This window comes from Notamacropus eugenii, chromosome 2, assembly GCF_028372415.1.
Source record: "Notamacropus eugenii isolate mMacEug1 chromosome 2, mMacEug1.pri_v2, whole genome shotgun sequence".
NCBI classification, from domain to species: Eukaryota; Metazoa; Chordata; class Mammalia; order Diprotodontia; family Macropodidae; genus Notamacropus; species Notamacropus eugenii.
This window is the reverse complement of record NC_092873.1, coordinates 435,778,431-435,791,251: the sequence shown is the minus strand read 5'-3', so window position 1 is coordinate 435,791,251 and position 12,821 is coordinate 435,778,431. Positions and strand designations below refer to the sequence as shown.

The 12,821-nt window shown below is 38.7% G+C and overlaps 1 protein-coding gene across 1 annotated transcript in view; it reads right to left on the bottom strand.

Moving 5' to 3' along the window:
• Positions 1–2,380: 2,380 nt before the first annotated feature.
• Positions 2,381–12,821, bottom strand: part of REN (renin) — a 32,228-nt gene continuing 21,787 nt past the window's right edge. The window contains exons 7-9 of the mRNA XM_072648115.1: positions 12,633–12,774; positions 11,427–11,525; positions 2,381–2,755 (exon numbers count right to left, since the gene is read on the bottom strand). Coding sequence (XP_072504216.1) covers positions 2,594–2,755; positions 11,427–11,525; positions 12,633–12,774 — 403 coding nt within the window. The 3' untranslated portion in view covers positions 2,381–2,593. The remainder of the gene's footprint in view (positions 2,756–11,426; positions 11,526–12,632; positions 12,775–12,821) is intronic.

The window sequence follows — 12,821 nt, the reverse complement described above, 5'->3', positions numbered from 1 at the left end:
TTATATCATGTAATGTTTTTTATTGTAGTTATCTGTGTTTAGGTCCAATTCCCCTATTAGACTAAAAGCTTCATGAAGGGAGAAATATTATCTTTTCTAAACTTTCTATCACCTCCAGTGCTCAGCACAGTTCTTTGAACAAGCTGGTGCTTAATAAATGTTTATTGAATGACTGTTAAATGCATTTTAAAATTATTAAGCATCTCCCATGTTTGACACACTCACTTTTTCAGTTTGGGTTCTGATGGCCCCCGTTCGCTCTCCCTTTCCAATCAATAGAGTAGTAACCAACTCTATATAAGAGAAAAACCAAGAATGGGAGCCAGGGTGCTTATCTTCAGTCTTATTCTGTTCCATTTCTGCCAACTCCAGAGCTGTGTCCATCTAATGTCATGAACCTAATGAGGATAGCAGCTCCAGCTGGGAGGTGGGGGAAGGGGGTTTATGGATGTGATGAAAACAAGGTGGGGACAGGACTGGAGAAAACTGTTATAGTCAGGATAAATCTGTTCTTGTCTTTCTCCTAGAGATGAGTGCCTCCTGTACTGTTGGGCTAATATCTACTAGTCTCTGTATTTGTCTGAAGAACCCAAGCTGCAAGTAGGATGGATGGTCAGCCACTTTTCCAGTGCCTGGTCTGAATAACTCTCATGCTCCATTTATATTCATGCTATCAGGTGAATGAGAGGAAAGCTCCCAGTCCATGAGGCAAAACCCCTGCAGTGGAACTATGGGAGGGCCTAACTGGTAGAGCAAGTATGGATGGTCTTCAACATGCTTCATTAGAGGGAACATCCATGTCAATAATAAAGTGGCAGATCCTCCTGAGTATTGCAGGACGGGTACTAGTCAAAGATAGGACACAACATGCAGGAGCCTGATGGATTTCTCAATATTGTTTTTTTTTCTGAATGTACAAAATGTTAATTAATGCCTGGAGGTTCTGTCCTCTCTGGTCAAGAGGTGTGTTTATACGTGACGTTGTCTAAACCACATTCATTATAGAAAAGGTTCAAGCCCTCTTGGGGACAGTATCACAGAGGCACAATTCACAAATCTCACCCAAGATATAACACAAGCCTTGCCCATTGGGCATGTGGTTCTTGGCATTTGACTTCGTGCTTTTAACCCGCTCGTTAAAAAAGGCAGATCCATAAATAAGGCGAAGTCATCAAGATTTTATCTTAAGACACTAAATTTGGAAGGTATAGAGTCTATCCCCTTAATAAAAGAATTTGTTTTGTCAACTTTAAATTCAGTCAAAGGGCTGCACTTGAGGACCTATAGGGCCACATGTGGTCTTGAGGTCACAGATTCCCTAGTAGTCTTTAGCAGCATAGAATCAACAGGACTTAGCACTTAATGAGCAAAAAGAATTCTTTTTAAATAAGTTCTAACTGATGGTGCTTCAGGGTGAGTTTCTACCCCATCCTGTCTTGCCCCCTATCTGTGTAACAGCCTCCCCAGCCCTGGCCTCACACGAAGACTCTTGCCTGCCCATCAAGGGGCAGTCTTCTCTCCCTTCCTCCACCTCAACGGTAAGCACCTGTTCCATGCTGTTTGTTTCCAATGTGGTATTTGCCACAGTGCTAAAATTCTTCATTATTGGTCATGTAGAGGGGATTCCTATGTTTAGCAATGAGGTTGGACTAGATCATTTTTGAAGTCTCTTGAGACTGTATGTGAATATGTCTTATGCCCATGTGTTGGTGACTCTGTCCTTTGTTTTTTGTGTCATGAATACATGTGGGTACAATGTACATCACATAAGGTACATGTATATCTTTTCATCTGTACATGTTTGTCTCTGGTTCTATGTACATGAGCACCTGTGTGTGTATATTCATACATCAGTGTCTGAATTTGATTAGCTCAGTTAGTAAGAACCCTGTTTTAATGAGCCTCAACGCTGTGGATAATCCTTGTATGAGCCATGCAGCCCAATCACTGGTTATATACCCTTTGCTTGGACCAGCTGGTTTTCAAATGTTTGCCCTTGGTTGCAAAGGGAGGCAGGTTAGAGCATGGTAGCCAACATTCTCCTTTTCAAAGACTGAGTCCAGTTAAGGGTGGAGAGGCTCATAGCCAGTAGGCTGCCCAGTTGTTGGCCATGACAACTCATGAAACAAAGAAAATACTTCCCCACTGCTGGAAAAATCAACTCAAATGGCATATCTTACAGATGGAGAAGGGACAGTACTACAATTAAGAAGGTGTGATGATCATATAACAAAGGGTGATAAGTGTGTCCTTTTGGGTTATGAACCTTTATGAATTTGTCTAAGAATTCATCATGATCACTGACTTACATTCTAAGTACATGATAGCACTTCTCTTCCCAGGTCCTGCTATATCCCCATTCTCATCTCATAGACAGTACCAGCTTTGAGCATTGGAACTTTATTCTATTCTCAATTAAAGCAGAAGGTTAACAGTGGTCTGGAGAAACAGGAAGAGATCATGATGGAGGAATTTGTCCCAGAGCCAAGCATAATAGGGGGAAAGCAGGATCTAACAGGGACGTGGGCTAGGCCATAGGCTACATCTCCCTCTTTCTCTTGGCCTCATGACCTGGGCTGTGGGCAGAGGCAGGTTAGACTGCCAAGGCAAAACCAATGCGATTATTGTGCCGGTCAAATTCAGTGTAGAACTTTCGGATGAAGGTTGCTCCCAGAATCCATAGAGGTCCTGTGGGGGGTGGAACATCCAGGCCACGGAAGGCAAGCAAGCAGAAATTATTGCGGCTGTTCATGTCCTGTAAAGAGAGACTTGTTTATACGGATGCCACTTAATAAGCCCACATGGTCATTCACTCTCTCCCTCTTCCCCTGACCCTGTCTTTAAGCAAATCTTTTCCATTTAGTTCCTGTTTATAATAAAATCACAGAATCTTGGAACTGGAAGGGATGGGATCACAGAAGCTCAGTTAGAAAGGAGCTCATAAGCCAATTAGATCACCTCTACTTGAATGAGAATTCCATCTATTATATAACCTTATGTTAAAAGAAATCTAGAAGCAGGGGACCCTCTGCCAGCTCATTCAGCTGTGGGTTAGCTTATCTTAGGAAGTTGTTCCTTGCATGATCCTGCCTCAGAAATTACATCTCTAAAATTTTCATTTTGTTTTGTTTTTCTCTTAAACACCAGCCTTAACTCCAAATCGCTCTGGTCCCAGATCAAGCCCTTCTTGGTCACAGTTTGGACTCTGAATGAATGTAAATAGCAATTGCTTCTGTTTTAGCCAGAAGCCCTGAGCATCTTCCCCTCTCAGATCTAATTCTTTTGAAGAGGCCATTTTTATCTCATTTTTTTATTAATCCTTAATCGCTGAATGGACTCTGCACCAGTCAAACTGAGACTTGTTAAAGATCTTAGCTTGAAAAGGCCAAGGTCCCCCACTGCGTCCTGGGCCATCTCCAGTTGTCCTGATCTATATCTGGCCACTGGACCCCGATGACTCCAGAGGAGAAAGTGAGGCTGTTGACTTTGCACAGCCCTCCCTCACTTAAATCCAGTTCACTTTCATGTCATGGCATCACCTCCCTGATGTCATGGTCCTCCTCAAGAATGAAGGACAAATTGCAAGCAGCAGCAATCCTTTTCCTTATAAACTTCAAACTGCCTGTTTATAACTTCCGTCCATCCTTTCTAGTTCTTCTCTCTGGGGTCCAGCAGAAGAGTCTAATTCTTCTTCCACATGTCAGGCCTTCAAGTGCTTAAAGATAACTATCATTTCCCATCACCACCACATCCTTCCCCCCAAAGTCATATCTAGGCTAAATAAACATCCGCAGGTATCTTCAATTGATCCTCTTCTGGCATGATAATCATCCTGGTTATCCTCCTCTGGAAAATCTCCAGCTTATCAATTTTCTTCCTAAAATGTACCCCCCCAAAACTAAATGCAGTACTCCTGATAGGTCTGATAGGGCAGAATGCAGCAGAGCTAGAATCTCCTTTCATAGGATTATAAATAGTCTAAAATTAAATTCGCTTTTTGAGTTGCTCTATCACAGAGTTGACTAGTTTTAAGCAAGCAGTCCATCAAATCTGTCTGATCTTTTTGTTAAATTACTTTCTATCCACTTCTCCCCATTCTGGTACTTGGGAAGTTAATTTTTGGAACCTACATGAAAGACTTCTCATGTATCTCCATTATTAGCTGACCCTAGAGTTTATCTCATTTCAGAGCTGTCAGATTCTCTGCTGTGGGCCATATGTGCAATTCCCCAGTGCTACCTTAACCAGATGAAAATATAATAGGGAAGTGTTTAACAAAGTAAATAAAAGCACAATACAACATAGACAATGTTCATTTGTTAATATGAAGCCCACAGTGGGCAACTAGATGGTGAAGTGGATAGACCATCAGGCCTGGCATCAGGAAGACTCGTCTTCCTCAGTTCAAATTGGGCCTCAGACGCTAACTATGTGACTCTGGGCAAGTCTCTTAATCCTGTTTGCCTCAGTTTCCTCAGCTGTAAAATGAGCTGGAGAAGGAAATGGCAAACCGCTCCAGTATCTTTGCCAAGAAAACCCCAAATGAGGTCACAAAGAGTTGGACATGACTGAAAATGACTGAACAGCGTGAGACCCACAGAAATTTTTCTGTTTGAGACAGATATCGCTGAACTAGTCCAATCTCTGTTTATTTCAAGAGCTCCTGGAAAACCTCTTTTGTGTTGGTTTCTTTCTAATTCCTGTTTAGCTTCTTTGAGATGTACTGACCTTTTCCCTTCCTAGCTTCTCATTCATGCATTCATTTATCCGTCAACCATTAAATATCTTTTGCAGTTGTTCAGTTGTTTCAGTCATGTTCAACTATTTTTGACCCCACTTGGGGTTTTCTTAGCAAAGATACTGGAGTGGTTTGCCTTTTCCTTCTCCTGTTCACCGAGGGAACTGAAGCAAACAGAGTTAAGTGACTTATCCACGTACACACAAGTAGTGAGTGTCTGAGGCCAGATTTGAACTCATAAAGATGAGTCTTCCTGACTCCAGATCCAGCATTCTATCCACGGTGCCACCTATCTCTCCACTGTGTGTTAAGCAATATGTTTTCTCAGACACTCTTGTCTTTATGGCATCGGTCTCAACTCTTCACCTACCCATTTTTTCAGGATCCTGTACCACATTGTCTTCTCCCTTCTCCATAAATCCCACTGTTTTCTTCCTATTTCCTCTCAAACTGATAAATCCAGACATTGCTATTCATTTCTGATTATTCCGCCCCCCCCCCCCCCCCCCCCCCCCCCCCCCCCCCCCCCGTCTACCTCTATCCCCTACTAATGATCTCATTTGAGGGGATAGCCTCCAGGAAAATTCCCAGGCTAAAGCTATCTCAACAAGTGAAATAATAAATGTAAAATGCTTTATAAACTTTAAAACGACATATAAATGTTACTTATTATTTCCTATTAACTCCACTCAGGATAGCCAATCCAATTCTGGCTTTTGCTCCAGAAATACAGGACTGATTCTCTTCTAGTTTGGAAGGAAAAAGTTCGAGGCACCTAAGAAAATTAAGTCTCAGAAGGGAAAAGAACTTAGGGTGACTGACCCTGTCCTGAACAATACCACCTCCACACTCTTAATCAGTAGTGTCTGTAGGCATGTCTGCATTACTAAACACCTTCCCCTCCATCCCATCTGCACAGTTCTTTGGTACTTGGCTTACTCTAGGAGTTGGAGGCCTCTTAGAGCATTTTTAATGGAACAACTGAATTCTCAGAAGAAGTTCTTGAAGCCTTCCCTTGGTGAAGCACTTAATAATACTAAGTATAAGTATAATAAATACTTATAAACAGTAATTATTATATAGATATACTTTATAATAGTAATAATTATTATAAATCTAAAGAATACTTATAAATAGCAATTATTATGAATGTAATAGAAATACTTTTCTAAGAATAATAAATTATAAATATAATAAATATTTAATTATAAACATATTAATATATTTCTATATTAGACATTCTCTGAGGTAGTAAAGGCAAAAATTATTATCATCATTTTCTATATGAAGAAATGAGAAATAAGTAATTTGTCCAGAATCAAAGATCAATTATTCTTTGACTACCTCATGGTCAAGGTTCTTCTGCCCTACCTTATATAGAGCTTTGCTTTCTATTCAATAGAATCTTCAAGCTGGGAGCTATGGAGAGATAGTATGGTCCAAATGCTTTTTTTCATGTGAGAAATCTAAGGTCCAGAGAGGGGAAATGAGCTGTCAAAAGTCACACAGCTGACTAGTAGGGAGAACAGGCCCTAGAATCCAGGTTTCTTAATTCAATTCAACAAACCTAAAGTCATATGTGATTGTTTATACTATACTATAGGTGTCTGTGCTCAAGGGTCCCACTTTGTACTGGATATGACACAACACATCCATGGATAAATAAATACAAGGTAATTTGAGGAGGAGAGAGCACTGACAACCAGGGAGGATAAGGAAAAGTTTTCCTTAGGAGGTTGTACTTGAACTGAGCCTTAAATTAAGGCAAGAATTCTAAAAGGTGGAGGGGGAAAGGGTGTGAATTCTAAGCATGGGGGACAGACTCTACAAAAACATGGAAATGGAAGTTTGAGTTTCCATTTTGGCTGAAACATAGAGTTGTGCAGGACAGTACTATGAAATGAGATTGAAAAAGGTAGTTGGGAGTCAGACAGAGAAGTCTGCATTTTATCCTACAGGGAAGGGAGTGTTATAATCTATGAGATTTATACAAAACATGAAAATTGCTAATATCCTCAGAAGGGAGCCATTGGAAATTATTGAGCAAAAGAGTGACTGGGTCTTCAGAATATTATTTTGGCAGTTGTGAGTATATTAGAGAGGGAAGAGATTGGAAGTGAGACCAATTAAGAGGCTTTTGTAGAACAGATAGTAAAAATTAGAGTGGAAAGAAAGAAATTAGAAATAAAAACCCCCAAAAGAAATGATAAAACTAAAAGCTCGTTCTTTGAAAAGACTGATAAAATCCACAAACCCTTAGGTAATCTGATTAAAAAGAAGAGAGCAGAAAATAAAATCAATAAAATGGCAAATGAGCAAAGTAAAATCACAACAAAACCAGAATAAATAAAAGGAACAATCAGAAAATATTGTGCACAGCTGTATGCTAACAGAACTGAGGACACGAAAGAAATAGAGGAATACATTCAAGAACATAAAATACCCCAAACTATCAAAAGAACTTATATAACCCCAATCTCAGAAAAGGAAATAGATTTATCTATAAGGGAAATACAAAAGGGAAAAAAAAAACCACAACCTCCTGGTCCTGATGAAGTCACAGAAGAATTCTGTAAAACTTTTAAAGGATATTTAATGCTCATACTTCACAAATCATTCTCCAAAATTGAGGAATAAAGCATCCTACCAGCATCCTTTTAGGAGACAAATATAATCCTAATAACTAAATTAGGGAAAGATAAAACACAAAAAGACAACTATAAGCCAATATCATTAATGAACACTGATTCCAAATTTTTAAACAAAATTCTATTAAATATTACCCTGATTTATTCAAGAATTCACTCATTACAATCAAGTAAAATTTATACCAGGGACACAAGAAAGGTTCAACATTAGGAAAATAATCAACATAATTAATGACGATGATGATGATAGCTAACATTTATATAGTGCTTTCTTTGTGCTAGGCTCTTTGTTAAGCATTTCACATCTGTCTCATTTGATCCACACAATAATCCTGGGAGGGAGCTGCTATTATTAGCTCTATTTTATAGATAAGGAAACTGAGGCAAACGGAGATTAAAGTGACTTGTCCAGGGTCATTTGAATGTAGGTCTTCCTGATTCCAGGCCAGCATTGTATCCTCTGTGCTACCAAGCAACCAAGAGTTATTAAAAACCCAAACATCCAAAACCATAACAGCATCTCAATAGATGCAGAAAACGCCTTTGACAAAATATAACACTCTTTTATGCTAAAAACCCTGTGAAACATAGGCATAGATAGGGCCCCTTTTTTAATATTATAAAAAGCATCTCTCTAAAACCAAAAGATAATCATATCCAATGGAGATACTACAACTTTTTCCATTAAATACGAGAGAAGGATGTCCACTCTCTCCACTACTATTTGATACAGTTCGGTAAATGCTAGCTATAGCAATAAGACAAGAGACAGGAATTAAAGGAATAGAGTAAAGAGGAGATAAAACTATCTCTGTTGATGACATAATGCTTTCTTGGAAAATCTTCTGGAATTAGCAAAGATATTAATTGAAACAATCATCACTTTCAGCAAAGCTGCAGGCTACAAAATAAATCCTCAAAAATCAATAGCATTTCTATATAATAACAAAACATGAGAATCAATATTAGTGAAATTCCATTCCAAATAATTACAAAATGCATAAAATATCTGGGGTTCAACCTCCAAAAGTACACAAAAGACTTGTATAAATTCAATTACAAAGTGCTTCTTGAGGAAATAAAGAATGTAAAAAGCCAGAGGAATATTCAATGTTTATGGTTAGGCCATGCCAATATAATAAAAAATGGCAATGCTACCAAAATTGATTTACACTTTTAATTCTATCTCAATGAAATTACTAAGAGGATACCTTACAAGACTTGATAAAATAATAATAAAATTCATTTGGAAAAATAAAAGATCTAGAATATCAAGGGAAATGATGAAAAGAAATAGAGACAAATGGGGAAAAGCACTTCCATACCACAGATTATATAATAAAGCAGCAGTCATCAAAACTAACTGGCATTGTCTAAAGAATGGAGAGATGGGAGGAAGGTGGAAGATTCAGGAACAAAGGAACTCAATAACCCAGTGTTGACAAAGTGGAAAAAACATAAATTGCCTTAGGGAAACTCCATTTGATAAAAACTGCTAGCAAAACTGGAAAGCAGTCTGACAGAAGTTAGGCTTAGACTAACACTTTATACCATATTCTGCAATATATTCTAAATGGATATGTAAACTTGATATTAAGAACAATACAACTTTTTTTAAAAAAACTATAAAAAGTTAGAAGAGAAATAACATGTACCTTTCATGGCCATGGATAAGTGAAGTATTCTTAATTAAACAAGAAATAAAGACAATTACAAAAGATAAATAGATAACTGATATCTGGGAACTGAAAAAGATTCTATACAGATGATGTTAAAGTATATAAGGTAAAAAGAGAAATAGTTGAATGACAAAAAGACTTTGAATCAAATTTCTATGAGAAGAGCTTGACATATACGATACATAAATATTTAATAAAAACACATAAGACTAATAGCCATTCCCCAATAGATAAATGGTCAGAGAATATGAACAAACAGTTCTCTAAAGAACTACAAAACATTTACAGCTTCATGAAAAACTACTCCAAATCATCAACAATAAGAGAAATTCACATCAAAATAACCCTGAAGTTTCACCTCACACCCTGGAATTTGGCAAAAATGACAAAAAAAAATTGACAATAGTCAGTGTTGAAGGGAGTGGTATAGAACTACATTGTTGTTAGATATGTGAAATAATATCATCATTCTGTGAAATGGTACAATTTGGAATTATCCAGATAGAGTGGTTAAAATGTCCATATTCTTTGAACCAGAGACTCCATTAATGGACATATACTCCAAGGAAGTTATTAATAAGAAAAAAGTCCCCATATCCTCCAAAATATTTATGGAAGCACTTTTTCTGATAGCTAAGAATTGGAAACCGAGTAGATTCCCATCAACTGGGGGAATAGCTAAACACATTGTGGTATATGAATATAATGGAATATTATGGTGCTATAAGAAATGATGCATGTGATGAATACAGAGAAGCATGAAAAGATTTATATGAACTGACACAGTGAAGAGAACCACGAAAGCAATATGCACAATAATTGCAACAATGTATATGGAAAAAACAGTCACACTCCAAAGAAATTAAAAATAAGTGTAACAAAATTGTAAAGGTCATTCAGGACTCAAATGAAAAGACATGAGAGGACACCCCCAACTCACCCCTTCATGGAGATGGAGAGTTCCACATGAACATATGGCACATGTTTTCAGACTTTTTCAATAGGTAGATCAGTTGTGCTGACTTTTTAATTTTCTTTCCTAAAAATATACTGTTTGTCATATGGGATGACTCTCTGGGAGGAGGAAGGTGAAGGGCAGGGATATTTAGGGTTATTATGGTGATGTAAGAAAATTTCAATAAAAACCTTTATTAAGAAGAGGCTTTTGCAATCACCAGGTGAGAAATGATGTGGCCCTGAATAAGAGTGGTGTCTTTATAAGTAGAAAGGAGAGATGGATAGAACGAAGAGATGGCAAGGTATAATCTAGAAGATCTGGCAGTTGATTACCTGGAGGAGGGGAGGGGAAAGGAAAAAGACAAGGATGGTGCAGAACTTTTTGAACCCAGGTGACTGAAGGCTAGTAATTTTGATATACAGTGAAGAGGAACATTTTAAGTAGAAAGATAATAAGTTCCATTTTGGACATATCACATGCAAGATGCTGATGGGACATTCTGGTGGAGGTATCTGGCAGGTATTTGGAGATGTGAGACACCTTCAGGATTACAGTCATTTAGGAGTGATTCATGTATAAATTACTATTATTTTGGAGGCAATTGGGATTACATAACTTGCCCAGGGTCACACAGCTAATAAATGGTCAGATTTGAACTCATGTCCTCCAGACTCCAGGGCTGGTGCTCTATGCACTGTACCACCTAACTGTCCCTTTCATGTATCAATTATAATTGAACCCACAGGAGCTGAGATCAGCAAGAGAGAGTATAGAAAGACAAGACCTAGGACTTTCTCCATCTTTCTCCATCTAGCTGTATGACTTTGGGCAAGTCATTTCATGTCTCTGAGCCTGTTTCTTCATTTATAAAATGGGAATAATACTTATCCTACCAACTTTACATGGTTGTTGAGATAAAAACACTTGACAACCCTTAAAGTGATAAAGAAATGTGAGCTATTACTCCTGTCATTCTTCTTTGTAGCAAGTAAAGCGCTGAACCTAGAGGCAGAAAGATTTGAGTTCAGATCCTACCTCTGATACTTGCTAGTTTTGTAACCACAGACAAGTCACTTAAATTCTCTGAGCCTCAGTTTTCTTATTTATAAAATAAGAGGATTGATCTAGAATCAGCTTTTGAGGTCCCTTCACACTTTAAATGTGTGATCCTAGGAACTTTCCCCCTTTTCCTACCACCTTAGGGCTAGTTAGTAAATGAACCCTTTTTTAGTGGAGGGAGGACAGGAGTACCTTTAACTCCCTCATCAACCCCGTCCCCCCAACCCTGGTTCCCAACCTTGTAGCTGATCCCTATCTCCCACAACCCTTCACTTCAAAGAAAGAGATACAGAGATAGAGAAACAGAAACAGAGAACCAAATAAAAAATGACCCAGAAACTCACCTCTAAGACATAGTCAGAACTATGGAGTGTGAAAGCCTTGCCATCAAGGTAGAAGGAGATATCCGGCAGTGTGGATGCCAGGTCACATTCTATAAGATACTGTGGGCAGAAAGGGCCCCAAGACATGTCAGATCCAGACATTCCACTTTGGTAGGCCCATAGGTCAGTAAGAAAGGGCTGAGGTATTCACCTGGGTTCGCTCTTTCATTGTCTGTCTGGTCTCAGGAGCTTACACAAAGTCAGAGTAGAAAGCAACCTCAGAGGTCATATAGTTTCACCTACAATTTGAATAGGAAGCTCCTCTCCCTCTATAGCAATGTGTCTAAATTAAATAGAAAACCACACAGTGACATTATCTATGTTGTACTGTATTTTTATCTAATTTGTTAAACATTTTGATTAAGTTTTGCTCTGCAGTATACCCATCAAATGATTATCAGGTGATCACATGCTTCCTCTTGGTAATAGGGAATTTATCCTCACTGGAGGCAGCACATTCCTTTTTTGGTGCGGTCCTAATTTTTAGAAGGAAATGGCAAACCACTCCAATATCTTTGCCAAGAAAACCCCAAATAGACTCGTGAAGAGTCAGATGCAACTGAAACAACTGAACAATAAACAATAAATTTTTTTTTGGAATTTATTCTTATATTGAACCAAAATCTGACTTGGCAACTTCCTTTCATTGCTCTTGACAATGGCCCTCTGGGCCCAAGTAAAGTAAATCTTTATTTCTCCCTTCAAATATTTTTTGAAAAATTTCAAATTCCACCTACTCCAATAGCTGAATATTACAGAGAAGCAGATTTTGGCTTAATCTAAAGAAGAACTTTCAAACAGTCAAACTACCTGAATAAATAGGAATGACTGTCTTGTGTAGGGTGGTGAGCTCTCTATCGATGGAAGTATTCCAGAAACAGGGGGATAAACACCTGTAAGGGATCCTGTGGATCTAATTTCTGCACAGGGTGGAATGAGGACTTCTGCATCTCCTACAATATCTGACATCTCTGATACTTTGGGAGTAAATATTGCACTTGTAGGGGGAGGGGCAGGTTGAAAGGGGCAACCTCATTTGGGATAACCACCTCCAAACTAGCCCCCTGCTACTCTTTCCATTCTCAGGGAATGAAGGGACTTCAGGGATTACCCAGCCTATGTTTTTTGTAGCCACTCACTCTCTTCTTTCCAGTTTGGCTTGCTCACCTGGTACCCCTCTTCCTTAACTCCCAGTGTCTTCATCAGTTTCCTCATGGAGCTGGTTGGACCTGTGATGAAGGAGGCTCCAGTGTCCACAGCTGCCGTGCAACTCTCCTGGCAGAACATCACATTGGACTTGACAGCCACTCTGTAGCAGAAGGCCAGAGACAGACAGATGGCTCACAAGCCAGCAGG